The following is a 21,169-nucleotide window of genomic DNA, read 5'->3' as shown; positions in this document are numbered from 1 at the left end:
GAATGAGCATTGGGCGAACTCAATCCGATGATATTATTAGCAAAAAAGGTGTAGATAGGATATTAGAGCTCTATTAATATGTCTCTTTTGCACTCACGATAGTTGAATCGTGCCATCTTGCTTTAACGTCTAATCATGTGTGCGTTAATGTGCCGTTTTTGAAAATCGAATGTTGTGTCCTAACCTATCTACACTTTTTTTATTATACATAATATCATTGTCTCAATCGCACACACACATGCAACATCGCGCAGTGTTCTAGAAGGATTTCAAATTAAAATTTCTAGAATATTTAAAAGATACTGTCGAAAATGAACCTCTATTTGAAGTGATTATGATTCCATTTTCTGTACACGACTGTGATATGATTTGAGTGCGATATTGTCTTGTTGTTTCGACGGTGTTGCATCTATGTATTTAGATAGGGAGGCGAAGAGGGGAATTTTCTGCAATACTCGAGCGTGGCAGTTTAAGATATGAGAGATACCTTAGACCTAATAGAACAACCTTGTTAACTATTTAGCTCTTTAAGTAGTGACGCGCGCCTAGGATAGACGATCAGATTAGTAAAAAAAAAATCGATAGTCTGAAATACTCGAGCGCGTCAGATTAAGATATTGGGGGTTGATTTTAGTGTTTTAAGACTAAATTTAACTAATCTGACGATAAGTCCTTGACGCCGCCAAGTTATAGGGTCGCGAACTTGTAAAAAAAAAACGTTAATCCGGCATTCTCGAGCGCGATTGTTTTTATTTTTATTTTGAAGAATATAATCTAAAACTTACTAAAAATACAAAATCTGCCGGTTTCCGCGTGACCGGAAGTCTGGAGGAGCCATTTCGTCTTCCGAAAAACGTTTTGCAGTATATAAGTCGCGAACGATACATTTTACAAAAAAAAAGTTTGAATAAACAAAAAAGGTAATTTTATTTTACACAAAAAAGGTCTCTTTACATTTTTGTCCAAAGTTAAAACTTTTTGACTTGAAGCATCATAAAAACTCAAACTCCCGGTTTTTTGAGTATACTATATCTCGAAAACTGAGGGTGTTAAGAAAAATTGATATGAAATAACGATGATTAAAAAAAAGAAACTCTCAAACCTTTTTCGGTCAGATTAAGAGAACCCACCAACATTTTTGTCAGATTAAGAAAATATGCTTTCAGGAGACCGAGATAAACCTCCCCTATGAAAATCTGACGCGCTCGAGTATTTCAAAAGGACTTTTTTTTTCTGCATTTTCAAAAATTCATCGTAACTTATCGTCACGTCGAAATCGTCAGTTTTTTTAAGGGGAGCTTCCTTGGGGCCTACTTAACACCCCTTCCGAAAATCTGACGCGCTCGAGTAAATTTTTTTTTTTGTGAATTTTTGACGAATTAATATGCCTAGCCCCACCACGCAAACCGGCAGATTAGTATACCGTTGTTATCAGAGGCACTTGGGGCATACGTAGTATGAATATCTGACGCGCTCGAGAATGCCCAAGTAACTATTTTTTTTTACATTTTTGAAAATCCGTACACGCCAAACCCACCGCTAAAATGGTTTTTACCATAGAAGCTTTTCTTTTCGAAATTATTTTATCTATCGATTTTGATAAGTCTCGACGGCGCCGTTTAATTACGCCATTTAGCTACCTCGCCTCCCTATCTAATTCTATTCACACCCTCTTTCGTTCATACTTTCATTTTGCCGTGCTAAAATCGAGATAGTTCTATCTATGTGAACCCTTTTGTCAGTGTTGCCTACTTTATGTTATATTATTATTATAATTAAATTACATATTAATTAAAGCAAATTGGTTTCAGCGACTCGAAGGAAATTGTGCCTTAATTCTAAAATAATCTAGTTATCTTTTCTCAACTCTAAACTCAACCCAACTTAATATAATTTGAACTTCTTCATTTAAAGCTTCTTTCAAAAGCACTTTGAATCTAATCTTGGCGTTATCGCTTGATCGTCATTCGCTACATAAATTTCTATCGCCTTGAAATAACTAGGTTTCATCTCATAGTTTTTAATAATTACTTGTGTTTGATTTTACGCGAGTATTATATACATTTAGAAATTTTAAGATTTTAGATCAAGCGTGCACATGGAGACTGTAAGTTGTAACACTCGCTGTAACACTTTACAAAAGAAATCGACCATTCGAAAGGTCCGCGTCGGGTTAAAAAAATATTTATTAAATCGCTTTTAAAATCTGTTTAAATGACTTTCAACAATTTTGCAAAAAAAAATCAAACAGGAAAATATAGGTACCTATGTATAAAAATCGCGGTGAAATTAACGGCTAATGAAACGATAAAATAAAGCTTTAATATATTATCTTTTTATTTGAGCTATGATCTTCGATAATATAAGTAACAGATGGAGTTTATCCCACGGCATTACTAACACATTCCAAAAATCTTTCATTTCTCTTCAGATTGAGATTCGCCCATTGTGCTAAATTTAAACACTAACGCTATTGAATAAAATAACAATTCTACGTAAAATGCTCATTCTTCTTTATTCGTTTTAATTAAGAATTTTAAAGCCATTGGAAAGTCTCGAGAGACAAAACTTGCTATTGTTTCAAAGAGAGCATGATAACTCTGAAAAATTACATTTCAATCATTCATTCGTTCGTTCATTAATTAATCATCTCTCATTCCTCTGTCCGTCCGTAACTCTTGAGATAAAATATCTTATCCTAAAATACAAACACAGATACACAGTATTCTATAAATCACACTTAAAATACACAAATTATTTTTATTCATTTTGTTTAAGAAGAATGTTTATTCACCCTTTAGTTTAAATTTTGTTTAAAAGCAAAAACACACTACAGAATTTACGCCAAACAAAATATAACCTCGATCGGAATAAAATAACTGCAATTTTGTTTCGACGTAAATTGTTATCAATTTATTTAATCACTTTATTTATCTGTTGTTTTAAATTGGATACATGCACCCTGACACACGATGTAGGACCTAGAACATTGCTTATACAAACCCATTGAATTAAACTGTGGAAAAATGTCACGTTAATTTACTTACCACAAAGTGTGCAAAGTATCATGTACCTATAGTTTAAAGGAACACACACATCTCGAACACAACGCCAAAGATGACACAACAACATGCCAAGTAACGCACGTGATACAACTCCTAAATTATTATAAACTTTATCATGGAGTCGGCGATATTTTTCATTTAATTTAAAAGTCGTCGTAAGCACCGGCTCCGCCACGCTAGTGTCAGTCGCAGCGACTGGACGCGACATCGCGCGACTACGACTTTGCGACTAATCTTTGCGACTCACATCGCCGCCTCTCTCAGACTAGGCGCAAACTCTATGAGTGTAAGGCATGCAACGCACGTTTCGTAAAATCGGATCGATTTTAGGAACCGCTATGCTATCCACACAAATGTGTCTTGATGTCATTGTTTCGTCTTTTATATCATGCAATGGGCGACATCGATTCAAACAGCTACTAAGATAACTAAGGGAAAGGTATAAAATATGCTTTTGATGACTGTTAAGTGTGTACCGGGACGTCAGCGTTCAACGTGCTGTGTTCGCGTGTCATGTAGTGTATCGGCGGCAGGTGGGGGCCGCTGTGATCGGGAATGCAATCGGTTTGGACAGAAGCCGACATGCAGTGACTGATGTAGAGTGAGGCATGCAACAAGCATTCGTGTGGCCGGTGTGTGTGTGTGTGTGACGCGGGCGGAGCCAGCCGGGAAAGGGTCTGTCACGGTTGAAGCCGCTCCACGCCAAATGGCCAAAATATAGTCACATGAAACGTTCGCGGTCGAATTAACAATTTATGACGCGTGAAACGGCTCGCTCCGGCGGGACATGTCGGAAAGGATTGAATAGTGAAGTTGCATCCCATATCACCTGGCGTCAAATTTTATACCTTTCCGTGTCGAGCGAGGAACGCCGATCGGGTAGACCAACGAGGCCGACCGTTCGAGGACTCGCGCGCAGATTCAACCGCTACTCCACATACTTTAACAATCAACTCATTTGAAACACAAACTTGCAAATAGAGCTAGGCTAGAGCGGAGAGCGTGGGGCGCACGCTTTTCGCCAAGCAAGCTGTTATGATGATATATCACAAAGACAAGGTAACGACGATTACGTTCGAGCGACAAGCTACTGACATCGGCCGGGGGGCCCTAGGGCTACGGCCCGCTCGGCAAGCGGCGTACAGCGGGGCGTCACCTTGAAGCCATCATACGTCCAGCTTCCTAACTTAAGCACACAGGTTTGCACGTCGTAAGGAAAGAACTCGACGTCGATCGAGCAGGAGGACTTATACACGGCGGGCGGCTGCCACACCACCATGCCGTTGTAGTAGACCGTGGCTTTGGTCATCAGCGTCACTTCGTAGTTGCCGTCGGCGCTGCGGACAAAGAGAGCGGTCAGGGCGAGCGGTGGAGAGCGTGAATTACCTTGAATCCGTCGTACGTCCAGCTACCGAACTTTAGGACGCACGTTTGCTCGTCGAACGGAAAATATTCGACGTCTATTTCGCAGGAGGACTTGTAAATGGCGGGGGGTTTCCATTCGACCAGCCCCTGGTGGTAGATGGTCGCCTTCGTCGCCAACGTTACCTCGAAGTTGCCGTCGGCACTGCAATGGTAAGGCAAGTTTATATGCCGCTTGGGTTTTGGCGCAATAATTTGTGTTTATAGCGCGTAACTTTTTTGTGTGCCCCGAATTTTATTTTGTGAAACGAAAATTGTATCGTAGGTTACGGTGAATAAGGTTCAGAATGATTAGGCAGAACGTAGTTTTAATTCTAGAACTGTGCGTTTATGACGTCATGACCGTAGTTATTGTCTATTGATCTTGTATATTAATGCCTGACTGCTTCGTTGTTTGCACAAGTGTAGATTTAATCGAATACATACAATTAACCAGACAGGTTACCGTGGAGATTGTTGTTTCAGAGACGATCGCGATTGGGTTCTATACACCTTACTCGATAACTAATAACGTAATTTAAACAATATTTATATTTATTGTTATGTTAATTGCGTAGGTATATATGAAAGAAATACAAGATTGTTGTAAGGATTACGTAGGTACATAGTTTACGAAGTAATACAGAATGCTCACCAATTTATTTAACAGTTATATATATTTTATTAATAATAACGTAACGAGAGGCGAATATATTTATTACGAAGTTAAATGATGGATATATTTTTAATATAGGGATTTGCACTATACTTTATATAAAGTATTAATTTAACTGAACCGATTAGCAAGGCTATTGGCTATTAGCTACTACAAAGTATACATCAATAATCCCTTTATATCCGGTAAATCCATTTTATATTGACTACATAACAACTAACAGTCAAGGATTACAGTCTACTTCTTCAAATTACAAAAAATATGTACATATACAGGGTGTCCCACTATTGATATACTAAGCGCGAAGGGATTTGTAGTTTTGCATACACTGTTCAAGTAAAAAATACTTATACAACAAAATTACGTCAAAATGTTTAGCTTAATTTTTCCTGAAAATTCATGTTTTCTTCTCTAGCTTCGCGCAGCCGGCATATATCGCTTCTCTAATGTGAGCATTTTGTCTATGAAAATATAATCTTAAACGATAGCTCCCGTGCTGGTGGCAAAGTTGAGCGCTTTGCTTGTTATGGGTGTATTAATAGTTTTAAGAATTCATCTATTTGAAAAAAAAAATGCGTCCGGAATTTTATGAGTATTTTTTACGTACTCAGCCTATGCAAAACTATAACCTCATTGAACTTAGTATACCGATTGTGGGACACCCTGTATAAATGTTTTTATTGAAGCATTTTTAAGACTATCTGTCCACTTGCGCTTCTAAGTAAATTCAATATTTCTTAAATTGTGTTTTAACAAGCTTTTTTTTCATTTAAACAGAATCCATTCATCAACAAAAACGTCCGTCAATTTTAATACAAACGTAATCACTCCGAGAATTCGAATGACCGAAGCCAAAGTTTCTCCTAAGTAATAAAAAATAAATCGGAATGGGAATACATTTCAGGGATCTTTAGGAGGCTTTTATGGAGATTGAATAGAAAAGTGCACATTAATGGTAAGGGTCAGGTAGGGTCGGAAATGAGCGAAGATTGTTTGGCTACATTAATCAAAGGTGTCTTACGGATGGCGGCATAAGGGACGGAATTAATAAATAGGTTTATGGCAACATTTCTTTAAAGGACAACTCAATTGACAAGTGTCGATACATAAAGATAATTTATATTTTATTCATGTATTTATTTTACTTAGCAATAAAATTGCACACAGTGAAAATCTTATCATTATTTTAGCATAAAAAAATTATATTACCTACTCATTGTGAGGCTTTCTGTCTTTTGTTGATCTCTTCCAGACAACGTAATGAAATTACTGAATAATTGTTAACATCAAAGTGGTTGTGTATATAAAACTAAAACTAAACTCAAACGACATTTTGTACTATTTATTTCTATTGACAATCATGATTTATAATAAAAAATCAACATATAATAATGAACACATCTTAACTCTACTTATTATTATCTTAAAAAATACAAAAGGCGGCTATTCACTTAATAACAATTTCTTAAAAAAAAAAGTTCTTATAAATATTATAAAAGTACCCGCTCCCTCTAAAAGTAATATTCTTGACAATTATTCCTACGCTTGCGACACCTTTCCTTCAATGACATTAGAATTTTTTTCTCTCCCGCGCAATAGAACATTTACCGCTTTCATTGTAGATACAAAAACTATTTCCAAATCATTCTTAACATCTGTAATGAGTCTGTGAAAGCCAGACTTCATTCTATCGACCACCATGCCGAAGCCAATTATGGCGGGAAATCCTGCCACCTAAAAAAAAAACAAAAGAAAATTAAAAAAAATAATTAGGTACTTATACATCGAACGTGATATTTCTTGTAAGTTATCTTATCTGATTTTATTTATCTAACACAAATAAATAAAATCAGCTAAGTAAGTAGTGACTTGATTCTCGAAAATTGTAAATAAGAATACCATTGGAATACAAATAAACCAATAAAATATCTACTTATATAATGCGATTTCTTATCAGAAAACAGAAATGTTTTTTCATATAAAAAAAACTGAAATACACAACATATAAAAAAAAGTTCAGTTATTTTATTTATTTAAATTTATAATTAACTGAACTAAAGATAAATGAACTCAATTACATATTAAATGATTTAACATAAAACACAATATAAAAGACTATAAAACACAACAGTTACCATTTGCAATAAAAGTATTAAAAGTAAAGCCCAAAATATCACTTTCATTTCTACGTAAATATAACGAGCACTCTCAATGAAATCCAATTATGACTGAAACAATGGCTCCCAAATTAATTTTCATATTATAGAAACAAATATTTAAGTAATTGGTTGGATATATGTCGTCATAAGCAATTTAATGCGTAATTAGACATAAGAGTACGATGTTTGCGCATTATATTAACTTATTATAATCTTATTGTGAATGTTAATTAAATATAATTTGGGAGTGAAATAATCTGCTTTATCTACGGATTGTTAGAACGCTTAAGGTAAAGGCTCCTAATACGGCGGTAGTCAAAATCGCTTCCTAATACGGTGGTATTTCTATTTTCGAGTTTTATTCCTGTTTTATAAATTTTAAGTACACCAAAACGTAAGCTATTTATTCCAAATTTATTACTCCATGACTTAACTAACGTTTGCAAGTATAGCACATAGATAACACAACAAGATCAATCAATCTGTGTAACGGCATCGACATGAGAGGTGTTTCCATACAAACGCGAAACAACAAAAGTAAGTACACTAATATTTATAAACTAAGTTTTTCGTATTAAAAAGCCGTTCAAGTTTGTATATGTATTGTTTATTGCATTTTCCTACTATTACACTCACTATTTAAATAGCTTGTTTCATATTTGTAAGTCATTTTCTACCCAAAAAATAAGAAATAAAATACCGCCGTAATACGATACAAATTTTATAGATTAATCCTAATACGGTGGCATAACTCCGAAATAGGAAAAATACTGGGCATGTTTAATTGTTTATAACTTTCATTTCATTTACTTTTTGAATGAATTCCAAGATTAGTTGGAATAATTATTAATCTGATAAATTAGAAACCATATTCTGCGGTATGTTTTCTTAATTAGAAATCCAGTTAAATATGAAAATGGTTGAGTACAAAATGTTTGTTTCTTAGAAGGGGTAAAAATAGGAAGGTGTATTTTAATGTATCACAAATCATTTATTTTGTATAACTGTTGATTTGAGTTTTACACATCTGAGCCAAAAAACTGTTATCATTTGATTAAGCATTTACATTCTCTTGTTTATCGAATTTTTGATGGGTCAGAATTAGGATTATTAAAAACACGAGTAGTTTTCCTATTACGGTGGTAGATATTTCCAGGTAACTCTGTATTAGGTTATATATGATCTCCTATTACGGCCCTATTTCATAGAACTTAAAATTATCAGATTTAGGGTTGCGTAAATAAATAGGTAAGAAGTTTTGTGTCTTTTTTTGTGGATTCTTATTTGATATGCGTGTTTTTTTTCCGATAAAACTAAAAGCATAAATGAAACACATTAAAAGTGAATCAACGTAATCAAACTTTATAATCTAAATTAATGAATAAAAAACTTACAATTTACTTTACTAACACATTCCTATTATTTAACAAATATTATTTGTACGGAACTTCAATGTATATAATATCTGACCCTCCGTATTAGGAGCCGCCTACCGCAGTATTAGGCTCTGACCAAAATCATACCTCCGTATTAGGGAAAATCGACATGACTATTTAAATAATTTTTTAAAATAAGAAATATCATGAAAATAAACATAGGCTCAACAGCAATACAAAATTTAAGTTCCACTTTTAACGATAAAGTGGTTTGGCACCTTTAGAAAGACTTACAAATGCTTATTTTTGATACTTACTTTCAAATGTTGCGAAATACCTCCGTATTAGGTGCTTTTACCTTAACAATAATATTTAATCAAGTATTTTTATATTGTTCTGGAGAAATGAGGAAAAGTAACTAGGTAAATAAATCTTCTTATATATAAAAATGAATCGCAAAATGTGTTGGTAAGCGCATAACTCGAGAACGGCTGAACCGATTTCGATAATTCTTTTTTTATTATATTCCTTGAAGTACGAGGATGGATCTTATGTAGAGAAAACGTAAACATGTACCACGGGCGGAGCCGGGGCGGACCGCTAGTATACAATAATTTACATGAGAAATACTTACTTTTTTCTCTTGTAGGTAAACTTACTTAAGCAAACATTAATTATAAAGCATTTGAATGCCATAAAAACAAAATCACAAATCGAAACATATATGAGTTACAAATATGATAATATCAACGAAAAATCACCCACAAAACTCTAGAATTTAGATCGTCAATTTATTGGATCTGTGTCCTGTCAACACCGGATCAAAATTCCGTAGTTTCCAATATTTCGCAGGTCCATAAAGACAAATGACGTCATAAATAGAACAAGAGCAAGAAGAATTGTTTAGCGCCTTCACGTAATCATATGGATCTATATAACAAGGGAGTAAATTACCACATTTAGCAGAATTAATAGCGTTTAGAAAACCGGGGATGATACAAAATGTAGTATAATGGCCACTAGTCTTGAATGAAATCTTTTGTTGTTAGCGTACACTCATGTATGAATAGATAGGTATCGAAGGGCAGGCAGAAAGAGGAACATGAGACTGTAATATTCGTGATATAGGATATGTTTTACTATGACACTACATTTTCGGTAAATGATGCATCATAATCATCAATCAATCTTTTACTCGTAATAATAATTCTGATCGAGTATAGCCTGAGATCGATTACAGAGCAGAGAATTGACTGTAAGCTACTACCTACTGTTTAAAATTCCAGTAATATTTTGTTACTTTATTTTACGCAAAATCTTTTGATAATGATGACCATATAGACAATAGATGTCATCATGCTATTTTAGTTTTGTAAAAGTTCCTATAAACAGCATAGGGTATAAACCACTAAGTAAGCCCAATGCTTATCACAAATCTGTTGTTTATCTTACATTTATAACCCTAAATTACAAAATGTGCAGAAAATTTAAAACACCTTGACCACTTTTTATTACAGACGAATGTTTAAGAATGACGTAATAACTGCACCAATACTGTTCTCCAGAAATATAGAAGAAAATAAATTAAAGAGAGAAGTGATACCTACACGCTATATCAACGCAATAAAAGCCCACAGGCGGTATTCAACGTAAATCTTTGCGTATTCGATATCACACTCTTCGATTCTCAATTGATATTAAATTTTTGATCTTTCTACTTCTAGTGTAAGGAAGATTTTTATAAGACTTTAACTTGGTTACCGTTTATCTATACTAATCTATACATATAATAAATCTGTAGAAGGGTCAATTCTGTACATTGAAAATATTGAAAAAATAAATAGCAGGGGGTGTTCCTGGATCGATACCAAACCCAAATATTTGATTAAAAAATTTTTTGTCTGTCTGTCTGTCTGTCCGTCTGTCTGTCTGTCTGTCTGTCTGTATGTGAAGGCATCACGTGAAAACTAACGGTTAGATTTCGATGAAACTTGGTATAATTATACCTTATTATCCTGGGCATAAAATAGGATACTTTTTATCCCGGAAAAATACTTAGAAAAAAAATTAATCTTAATTTTTCCGCGCGGACGGAGTCGCGGGCGGAAGCTAGTATACTAATAATATTATAAAGCTGAAGAGTTTGTTTGTTTGAACGCGCTAATCTCGGGAACTACTGGTCCGATTTAAAAAAATATTTCGGTGTTAGATAGCCCATTTATCGAGGAAGGCTATAGGCTAACCAACAGGAACGGAGCCACGCGGGTGAAACCGCGCGACACAGCTAGTTCATTTATAAAGGATCATAATCCATAATAATAACTAAATACAGTCATTTCGGAATGCTTTTTTTTGAGGTTGTTAGGCTTTATAGAATAAATTTTCCCAGTGCTATACAAAAGGCTTAATATTTTCATTGACCATATCATGGATAAATCTATCTTTTCTGAAATTAAATAAAAATATCATATGAAAATTAAAGAGCGTAATAATAAGCTTCCAATTTAGTATTTAGAAAGGACTCTTCCTACGTTCCTTCTACACGTGTCACCCAAAGTAAATCTGAAAGGTCGGCTATAACAATTCAAACCATATTAAACTCATATACAAAATTTGGTTCCCGGAAGGGACTTTAGAAATAGGGTTTAAGGGACTTCCCATGAAACTGAACTTCAATAAAATAACCCATTTACATATTCGTACTATGAAAGAAACATTTTGTGTTATGTATACAATTCCACTATAAGATTAGAAGATGTTTACATACCTACTAATGTTACCTACATCACATGTTTAGAGCAGTGGTGGCTCAGTGGTGAGACCTCGGACTTCGAATCGATAAGTCCGAGGTTCGAGACCAGGCGAGCGCGCAGGAAATAAATTGATTTTTCAATTTATCTGCGCATGTTGTAACATCACCACTGCTCGAACGGTGAAGGAAAACATCGTGAGGAAACCGACATGTCGAAGAATTAAAAAGTTCGACGACAAGACGTGTCATCCGCCAACACGCACTTGGCCAGCGTGGTGGATTATGGCCTGTACCCTCATAGGAGGCCCGTGTCCCAGCAGTGGGAACGTATAATATGGGCTGATGATGATGATGATGATGATGATCACATAATATTACCGCATACAGAAACAAAATTGACATTTATTTAAACACTTAATATCTCATTGACCAAAAGTAGTATACAGGGTGTAATCGTTAAGTGTGCACAGGCGATTATTCCGTAACTATAACAGATATCAAAAAACTTTAAACTGATATCGAAAGTATTTAACCTAATGAGTAAAATGGCCATAATAAATTTTTAAAAATAAAACGAGAAATATCCAAAAATGTTACATTAAACGCTCCCATACATTTAGTATGAGATACGAATATCCCATGTACATGGGTTGATCCAAAAGTAATGATTATCAATATTAAACAAGGTCATTACAGTTGAAATAATTATGTAGTTCTCTAGATAGTCTTCTAACTAGAAAATATACTTCAATATTTATTTTTCTAAACTTAAAAAAAAAAACTTTGACTTCATCCACAAAAACCCCTCCACGCTGCCATCACTTCGCTGTTGTCTTAAAATAATTTGTTGCTAAGAAATTGTTTCTTGTGCCGAGGAAAGAGATAAAAGTAAATAGGAGCTAGATCTAAAAAATAGGGTAGGTGTTCAAGCATTTGGAATGCCGATTTTTGAATGGCAGTCATCGTAACTGACGCTTTGTGATCTGGTGCGTTGCTTGGTGAAACAGCGTTCAGGTCCGCAGTTTGCCATGTCTCTTTTCCTTACTAACCTACCGCAATCTTTTAATTTGGTCTGTTTAATAAGAGCCCAATAAAGTGGCTACCTTTTTAAAATATTCCACCATAATTATTTCTTCAGCGTCCCAAAAAACTACCGCTTTAATCTAACCTACTGATTTTCACTTTGAATTTCTTCATCGTCTCTTTGGAAGCTCGCATCCAGGACATTGATTGTTTTTTGGTTTCAGCATAAACATGGTGAACTCGGGTAACGTCCATGATCACAAAACGTGACAAAAAATTATCCTGATATGCAACAACACAAAAAATGATCCTCTACATGTCGAATCGTTGTTTCTTCTTTCGTCGGGAAACATTCTGGCACGCACGGTTCACATTCAAATTAATGTAAATAATTGGAAACGTGGCCTGTTGATATGATTTTTTGTGATTACTTAGTGAATACATGAGCAAGCAAAAAACATTTGTTTTATATTTTTATGTGCACAGGAAATACCCAATTATCATTACTTTGGGATCAACCTAAGGTAAAGGCTCCTAATACGGCGGTAGTCAAAATCGCTTCCTAATACGGTGGTATTTCTATTTTCGAGTTTTATTCCTGTTTTATAAATTTTAAGTACACCAAAACGTAAGCTATTTATTCCAAATTTATTACTCCATGACTTAACTAACGTTTGCAAGTATAGCACATAGACAACACAACAAGATCAATCAATCTGTGTAACGGCATCGACATGAGAGGTGTTTCCATACAAACGCGAAACAACAAAAGTAAGTACACTAATATTTATAAACTAAGTTTTTCGTATTAAAAAACCGTTCAAGTTTGTATATGTATTGTTTATTGCATTTTCCTACTATTACACTCACTATTTAAATAGCTTGTTTCATATTTGTAAGTCATTTTCTACCCAAAAAATAAGAAATAAAATACCGCCGTAATACGATACAAATTTTATAGATTAATCCTAATACGGTGGCATAACTCCGAAATAGGAAAAATACTGGGCATGTTTAATTGTTTATAACTTTCATTTTATTTACTTATTGAATTAATTCCAAGATTAGTTGGAATAATTATTAATCTGATAAATTAGAAACCATATTCTGCGGTATGTTTTCTTAATTAGAAATCCAGTTAAATATGAAAATGGTTGAGTACAAAATGTTTGTTTCTTAGAAGGGGTAAAAATAGGAAGGTGTATTTTAATGTATCACAAATCATTTATTTTGTATAACTGTTGATTTGAGTTTTACACATCTGAGCCAAAAAACTTTTAGCATTTGATTAAGCATTTACATTCTCTTGTTTATCGAATTTTTGATGGGTCAGAATTAGGATTATTAAAAACACGAGTAGTTTTCCTATTACGGTGGTAGATATTTCCAGGTAACTCTGTATTAGGTTATATATGATCTCCTATTACGGCCCTATTTCATAGAACTTAAAATTATCAGATTTAGGGTTGCGTAAATAAATAAGAAGTTTTGTGACTTTTTTTGTGGATTCTTATTTGATATGCGTGTTTTTTTTTCCGATAAAACTAAAAGCATAAATGAAACACAGTAAAAGTGAATCAACGTAATCAAACCAATGGTTAATGAATAAAAAACTTACAATTTACTTTACTAACACATTCCTATTATTTAACAAATATTATTTGTACGGAACTTCAATGTATATAATATCTGACCCTCCGTATTAGGAGCCGCCTACCGCAGTATTAGGCTCTGACCAAAATCATACCTCCGTATTAGGGAAAATCGACATGACTATTTAAATATTTTTTTAAAATAAGAAATATCATGAAAATAAACATAGACTCAACAGCAATACAAAATTTAAGTTCCACTTTTAACGATAAAGTGGTTTGGCACCTTTAGAAAGACTTAGAAATGCTTATTTTTGATACTTACTTTCAAATGTTGCGAAATACCTCCGTATTAGGTGCTTTTACCTTAGTACATTTAATATGAAAGATTTTAGCTTTTTCTTTCTTTTTTTGGTTTTATGCTCTAATTACTTCGCAAATTTGAAGGGAAGTTCATTTAGAAACTGTAAATAGAGCTCCTCATTGTATTGCACAATGAGGACATCACTTCGAAAATCTGCTATGAATACAAAATGTATGGGAAATAAAATGTATGGGAGCGTTTAATGTAACATTTTTGGATATTTCTCGCTTTATTTTAAAAAATTTATTATGGCCATTTTAGTCATTAGGTTAAGTACTTTCGATATCAGTTTAAAGTTTTTTGGTGTCTGCAATAGTTACGGAATAATCGCTTGTGCACACTTAACGATTACACCCTGTATAATTCAGTATAACGACATTTTTACGACATAATAACTTCAGTCTTGACCCAGTTCGTGCTGAAGAAATTCCTAAAATAATATCACTTCTAATAAAGATTGTTCACAATTTGCGAACAATTGCGTCTCGCTCCAATCTATAATCGAGAACGTTTACCTTCCCAAACTGATTCAATTTAGAAAGAAAGAAAGAAACATTTATTTATCAAGGACAGCACAACACACACACACACGTACATCGACATTAAAACAAAAAAAAAACATAAAAGTTAATTAAGAAAACACCACAACAAGAAATAGTAACAACAAAAGAGGCAAACACTTAAATTAATAACATAAAAACACGAACAAATAAAATAAAATAAAATGATAACTAACAACTTATATTTTTTGGTTTTTAAGGCATTCAAATGCTTTATAAATATAAATTTATAAAGAATAGAAAAAATTCGATCACGAGGCGGGACTTGAACCCGCATCCTTCGCGCCATTCCGGGGCGGATGCCTAACCAACTCAGCCACTCGTGACCCGCCTGAGCAATCGAATTTATTCTATCCTTTCAGTTTTATGTGTCTTAAGGGACACACCGCGCGCCATCTATTGAGATGATTTAACAACCATCTCAACCAATATGAAGCACTTTTCAGTGAATACAATATTGTAACGATGGAACACGACCTTTTCTTGAATTTATATTTTTTGGTTTTTAAGGCATTCAAATGCTTTATAAATATAAATTTATAAAGAATAGAAAAAATTCGATCACGAGGCGGGACTTGAACCCGCATCCTTCGCGCCATTCCGGGGCGGATGCCTAACCAACTCAGCCACTCGTGACCCGCCTGAGCAATCGAATTTATTCTATCCTTTCAGTTTTATGTGTCTTAAGGGACACACCGCGCGCCATCTATTGAGATGATTTAACAACCATCTCAACCAATATGAAGCACTTTTCAGTGAATACAATATTGTAACGATGGAACACGACCTTTTCTTGAATTTATATTTTTTGGTTTTTAAGGCATTCAAATGCTTTATAAATATAAATTTATAAAGAATAGAAAAAATTCGATCACGAGGCGGGACTTGAACCCGCATCCTTCGCGCCATTCCGGGGCGGATGCCTAACCAACTCAGCCACTCGTGACCCGCCTGAGCAATCGAATTTATTCTATCCTTTCAGTTTTATGTGTCTTAAGGGACACACCGCGCGCCATCTATTGAGATGATTTAACAACCATCTCAACCAATATGAAGCACTTTTCAGTGAATACAATATTGTAACGATGGAACACGACCTTTTCTTGAATTTATATTTTTTGGTTTTTAAGGCATTCAAATGCTTTATAAATATAAATTTATAAAGAATAGAAAAAATTCGATCACGAGGCGGGACTTGAACCCGCATCCTTCGCGCCATTCCGGGGCGGATGCCTAACCAACTCAGCCACTCGTGACCCGCCTGAGCAATCGAATTTATTCTATCCTTTCAGTTTTATGTGTCTTAAGGGACACACCGCGCGCCATCTATTGAGATGATTTAACAACCATCTCAACCAATATGAAGCACTTTTCAGTGAATACAATATTGTAACGATGGAACACGACCTTTTCTTGAATTTATATTTTTTGGTTTTTAAGGCATTCAAATGCTTTATAAATATAAATTTATAAAGAATAGAAAAAATTCGATCACGAGGCGGGACTTGAACCCGCATCCTTCGCGCCATTCCGGGGCGGATGCCTAACCAACTCAGCCACTCGTGACCCGCCTGAGCAATCGAATTTATTCTATCCTTTCAGTTTTATGTGTCTTAAGGGACACACCGCGCGCCATCTATTGAGATGATTTAACAACCATCTCAACCAATATGAAGCACTTTTCAGTGAATACAATATTGTAACGATGGAACACGACCTTTTCTTGAATTTATATTTTTTGGTTTTTAAGGCATTCAAATGCTTTATAAATATAAATTTATAAAGAATAGAAAAAATTCGATCACGAGGCGGGACTTGAACCCGCATCCTTCGCGCCATTCCGGGGCGGATGCCTAACCAACTCAGCCACTCGTGACCCGCCTGAGCAATCGAATTTATTCTATCCTTTCAGTTTTATGTGTCTTAAGGGACACACCGCGCGCCATCTATTGAGATGATTTAACAACCATCTCAACCAATATGAAGCACTTTTCAGTGAATACAATATTGTAACGATGGAACACGACCTTTTCTTGAATTTATATTTTTTGGTTTTTAAGGCATTCAAATGCTTTATAAATATAAATTTATAAAAAATATAAATTCAAGAAAAGGTCGTGTTCCATCGTTACAATATTGTATTCACTGAAAAGTGCTTCATATTGGTTGAGATGGTTGTTAAATCATCTCAATAGATGGCGCGCGGTGTGTCCCTTAAGACACATAAAACTGAAAGGATAGAATAAATTCGATTGCTCAGGCGGGTCACGAGTGGCTGAGTTGGTTAGGCATCCGCCCCGGAATGGCGCGAAGGATGCGGGTTCAAGTCCCGCCTCGTGATCGAATTTTTTCTATTCTTTATAAATTTATATTTATAAAGCATTTGAATGCCTTAAAAACCAAAAAATATAAATTCAAGAAAAGGTCGTGTTCCATCGTTACAATATTGTATTCACTGAAAAGTGCTTCATATTGGTTGAGATGGTTGTTAAATCATCTCAATAGATGGCGCGCGGTGTGTCCCTTAAGACACATAAAACTGAAAGGATAGAATAAATTCGATTGCTCAGGCGGGTCACGAGTGGCTGAGTTGGTTAGGCATCCGCCCCGGAATGGCGCGAAGGATGCGGGTTCAAGTCCCGCCTCGTGATCGAATTTTTTCTATTCTTTATAAATTTATAACTAACAACTTATGTTTATTAAGGTGTGTCATACGACCCTGACAAAAAGGAGACAGCTCAGCATATGCTGCAACGTTCAGGAACATTGGCAGCGCTGTTTTTCAGTGCCCCTTTTATAATTAAGGCTATTATAGTTGTGTTTATGGATTTGGAATGTGTACAAATAATTGTAATTGTATCTTGTATATGTAAAGCATTATGTTGTAAACTAATTGTTAAAAACGAATGGTTTGGTAATACATCCGTTAGTGCTGAAAAATTTATGTCTATTATATATCTTTTTCCTGCGAAATAATATAATCTATAATATTAAAAGAACAATGCAGATCTTTTAAAGACACATAACTAATGTTCCAAAGATATACTATTAATCCTAGCTTGCGCTATAAATAAAATATAATCTTAGAATAAATCAATTAATTGCATATTCCAATTTGCACTAACAAACTTTATTTACTATTGCATCAATTAAAAATGTGTTAATTAAAAACAAATGGAATTGGAAGCAAAACTAATTGGATAACTTTCATCCAGCAAAAGTTGTCATTCTCAGCATATATCATGCGTTATGAGCGCTCTACACAACTGACAGGGTTGGCCCAACAAATGATGGTGGATGTTTGGCGCCATTACGGCGATTGTGAAAAAATATCTACAATGACGGCCGATCATAGACATTAAGGAACACTATCGTGATTGCCTCTACTGGCCCATCGCTGCACATTGTGAAGAGGGACCATTACATAGTTTGTACATGTCATCCATTAGCTGTATGGAGGAAAAACATTATATTTTATTTACGAGTGCTGTTGTGGTGTTTGTTTAGAAATAAATTACATCTCCGTACGCGTAAATTAATTAAGAACATTGTTTATGTTTCCAAATAAACACAGGGTTGAAATTTGACTTCGTACATGATTTAAGATTGTATGTTACCGCTATGTGGTTTGGTGTTATTTTTATGAGCAAGAATAATGAAAGTAAAATTTTGAATTAACAAAAATATGTAGTTAAGATCAATTTTAATATATTATATCAATAAATACCTAAAATGTAAACACACATTAATATTGCATGAACATTGTATCATAAATATAAAATGTATGTATACATATATTTCAAACACTATGAAAGATCATCATAATACAGAAATAACATGAAATACATATTACAATGTGAACATACCTTCAATAACTCAATATATACCTAGTTTATATTTCCTAAAACACAATACACATTTTTATGTATAACACGATTAAAAATAAAAATAAATAAACACATTAAAACAAAGGTTCTAAAACACGTACAGTTCATTCTATTTCTCATATATATGTAATTAAATGATAATCCACAATTGCGTTAAAAATAAATGACAAGCGAAATAGCCTGAACAGTTTTAATAGGTATTAATTATTATTTATTACCGCGCAAGGATCAAATTAACGTTGGATTAAGTTCGGGATTAAATGGAACACAAATTATGTTTCATTTTTAAAGGTATTAAGGGAACGATTCATCTCTGCTTTTGTATTGTCACGGAATATAAGAATAAAGTATTTTAAATAATAAAGTACATATAATATGAAAAATATATCTTTGTTTATAATGTGTGCATAAATTCTTATGAATACGAAGTATGTTTGTAAAAAAGAAACTGGTCAACTGCTCTTAGTATTAAAACGTTATTTTTTATGGTATAAAATGAAATTATGAGCATTGAATGCTGGTATATTTCTAATTCCTAGGTATAGTATATTATTTATTATTAAAATGGACACGAAAATTAAAAATAGATACAATATGTGCTACGAGAAACTCTAATTGATTAGATATTACTGTAACGCTGTTAATTTTATGACAGCCTGTTTGCTGTTTGGACGGTATAAACAAAACAGATAAAGAATGAATTCATTTTTACTCGTATTTTTTTATGAAAAGTAAAAATAGAATCGGCTTCTGGAAAGGGAAATAGACAAAATCGCGAAAAACAAATCTTGAAGAGGGTCGAATTTAGGGCGAAAATTTGTATCCAGGGGAACGCCTGTCGCGATAACGTGCGATGAAAGTGAGGCGGAAAGCTAGTATGAAATATGTGACTGGAGCGGATTTTGAATTTCCCGTTCCTTCATTATTTTAGTTTATCTGTGTCAAGGATCTTGTGTTATGAAGTGAAAGAGCATATACATTTTTTTGCTCTTTGCAATATTACGACTTATGCCCTAATGCACTATGTTCATAATCGCATAGCACGACTTATATTATTGCCAGTTTTGGTTTTATAGAAATGATGCGACTTATTATGCTTGAAATTTGTGTACTTTATGACTCAATTATTGAGGCCTTTTAGTAATGATAGTATTTTCTTGTTTTTAACTTATGGCGATTGGTAATTAAATACATTAATAAGTATAGGATATAACAGTTAATACTGCTAAATAAAGCATGCATTTTAATACTGTAAAACAACATGAAAATACAGCAGTTATTTAAACTTACTTACTTACATTTTTTCATGGCTGACTAATTCTGCCCTTTTTGATTTACGCGCCATTATTGCTATTATATTTAAGCGCATATTAAAATAAAAATTTTGTAATTCATAGATTAACTTCCTTTTCATTTACATTATGTTTATAGCAATTTAATTGTCTGTATTCATATAAAAGTAAAGAGCATAGGTACAAAAAGCTTCAATCTCACTTGTTATACAGCACGATGTCTGGCCTCCAGATGTGGTCTGATGGTACATGTAGCATATGTACCCCGCCATACTCCTTGGGCTCCCAGCGAAGCTTGTAGTCGTACCAGGACTGCTCCACCCAGAGGTTGGTCGTCATTATCTGGTTCTTGAGGTTCTGTGGACAAGTAAGGATTTGATGTATGTCGACTTTTGGTATGTTTTATTGTTAGAATTAGTTACATAGAGTTAGTATGTAACTAATTACGTGTAGTACCCAGACAAAAGAAGATATATTGTGCCTAATTATCTAATTATCTTTATCAATCTTCAGATATTAAAATCGTTGTTATTATTTAGAGAGAACAACAAATAACCATCCATCCATTCAACCTTACCGTGTGCATTCTAGGACCTTAATATCGGCAGAAGGATAGCAGGATTTATAAAGAAAGAACTATTGAAAAAGCGAGTAACACATCCAAACAAGACAGTAACACTATGGTAGGTTTATATAAATTAGATATATAAATTTATAAAGAATAGAAAAAATTCGATCACGAGGCGGGACTCGAACCCGCATCCTTCGCGCCATTCCGGGGCGGATGCCTAACCAACTCAGCCACTCGTGACCCGCCTGAGCAATCGAATTTATTCTATTCTTTATACCTAAATTTACATTTATAAAGCATTTGAATGCCATAAAAACCAAAAAATATAAATTAGATATGTCATTTTTAAACAGTCAATTAATTTAAAGATAAAACAACATTGTGATTATCGAGTTCCTTTCCTTGCCTATCTCTATATTAGTAACCTAATACCTACATTAACAAACTCAAC

General features: G+C 34.0%; 1 protein-coding gene across 2 annotated transcripts in view; it reads right to left on the bottom strand.

The window, feature by feature from the left end:
• LOC123693049 (acetylcholine receptor subunit alpha-like) overlaps positions 1–21,169 on the bottom strand; it is a 63,712-nt gene that overhangs the window by 30,372 nt on the left and 12,171 nt on the right. The window contains exons 2-3 of one of the 2 annotated variants that reach the window (XM_045637957.1): positions 20,350–20,504; positions 4,452–4,632 (exon numbers count right to left, since the gene is read on the bottom strand). In XM_045637957.1, coding sequence (XP_045493913.1) covers positions 4,452–4,632; positions 20,350–20,504 — 336 coding nt within the window. Of the gene's footprint in view, positions 1–4,221; positions 4,403–4,451; positions 4,633–20,349; positions 20,505–21,169 lie in introns of both variants that reach the window. The other variant, XM_045637958.1, reaches the window with a different exon arrangement.

The sequence above is a fragment of the Colias croceus genome, chromosome 7 (assembly GCF_905220415.1).
Source record: "Colias croceus chromosome 7, ilColCroc2.1".
NCBI lineage: Eukaryota > Metazoa > Arthropoda > Insecta > Lepidoptera > Pieridae > Colias > Colias croceus.
This window is presented reverse-complemented; position numbering and strand designations above follow the sequence as displayed.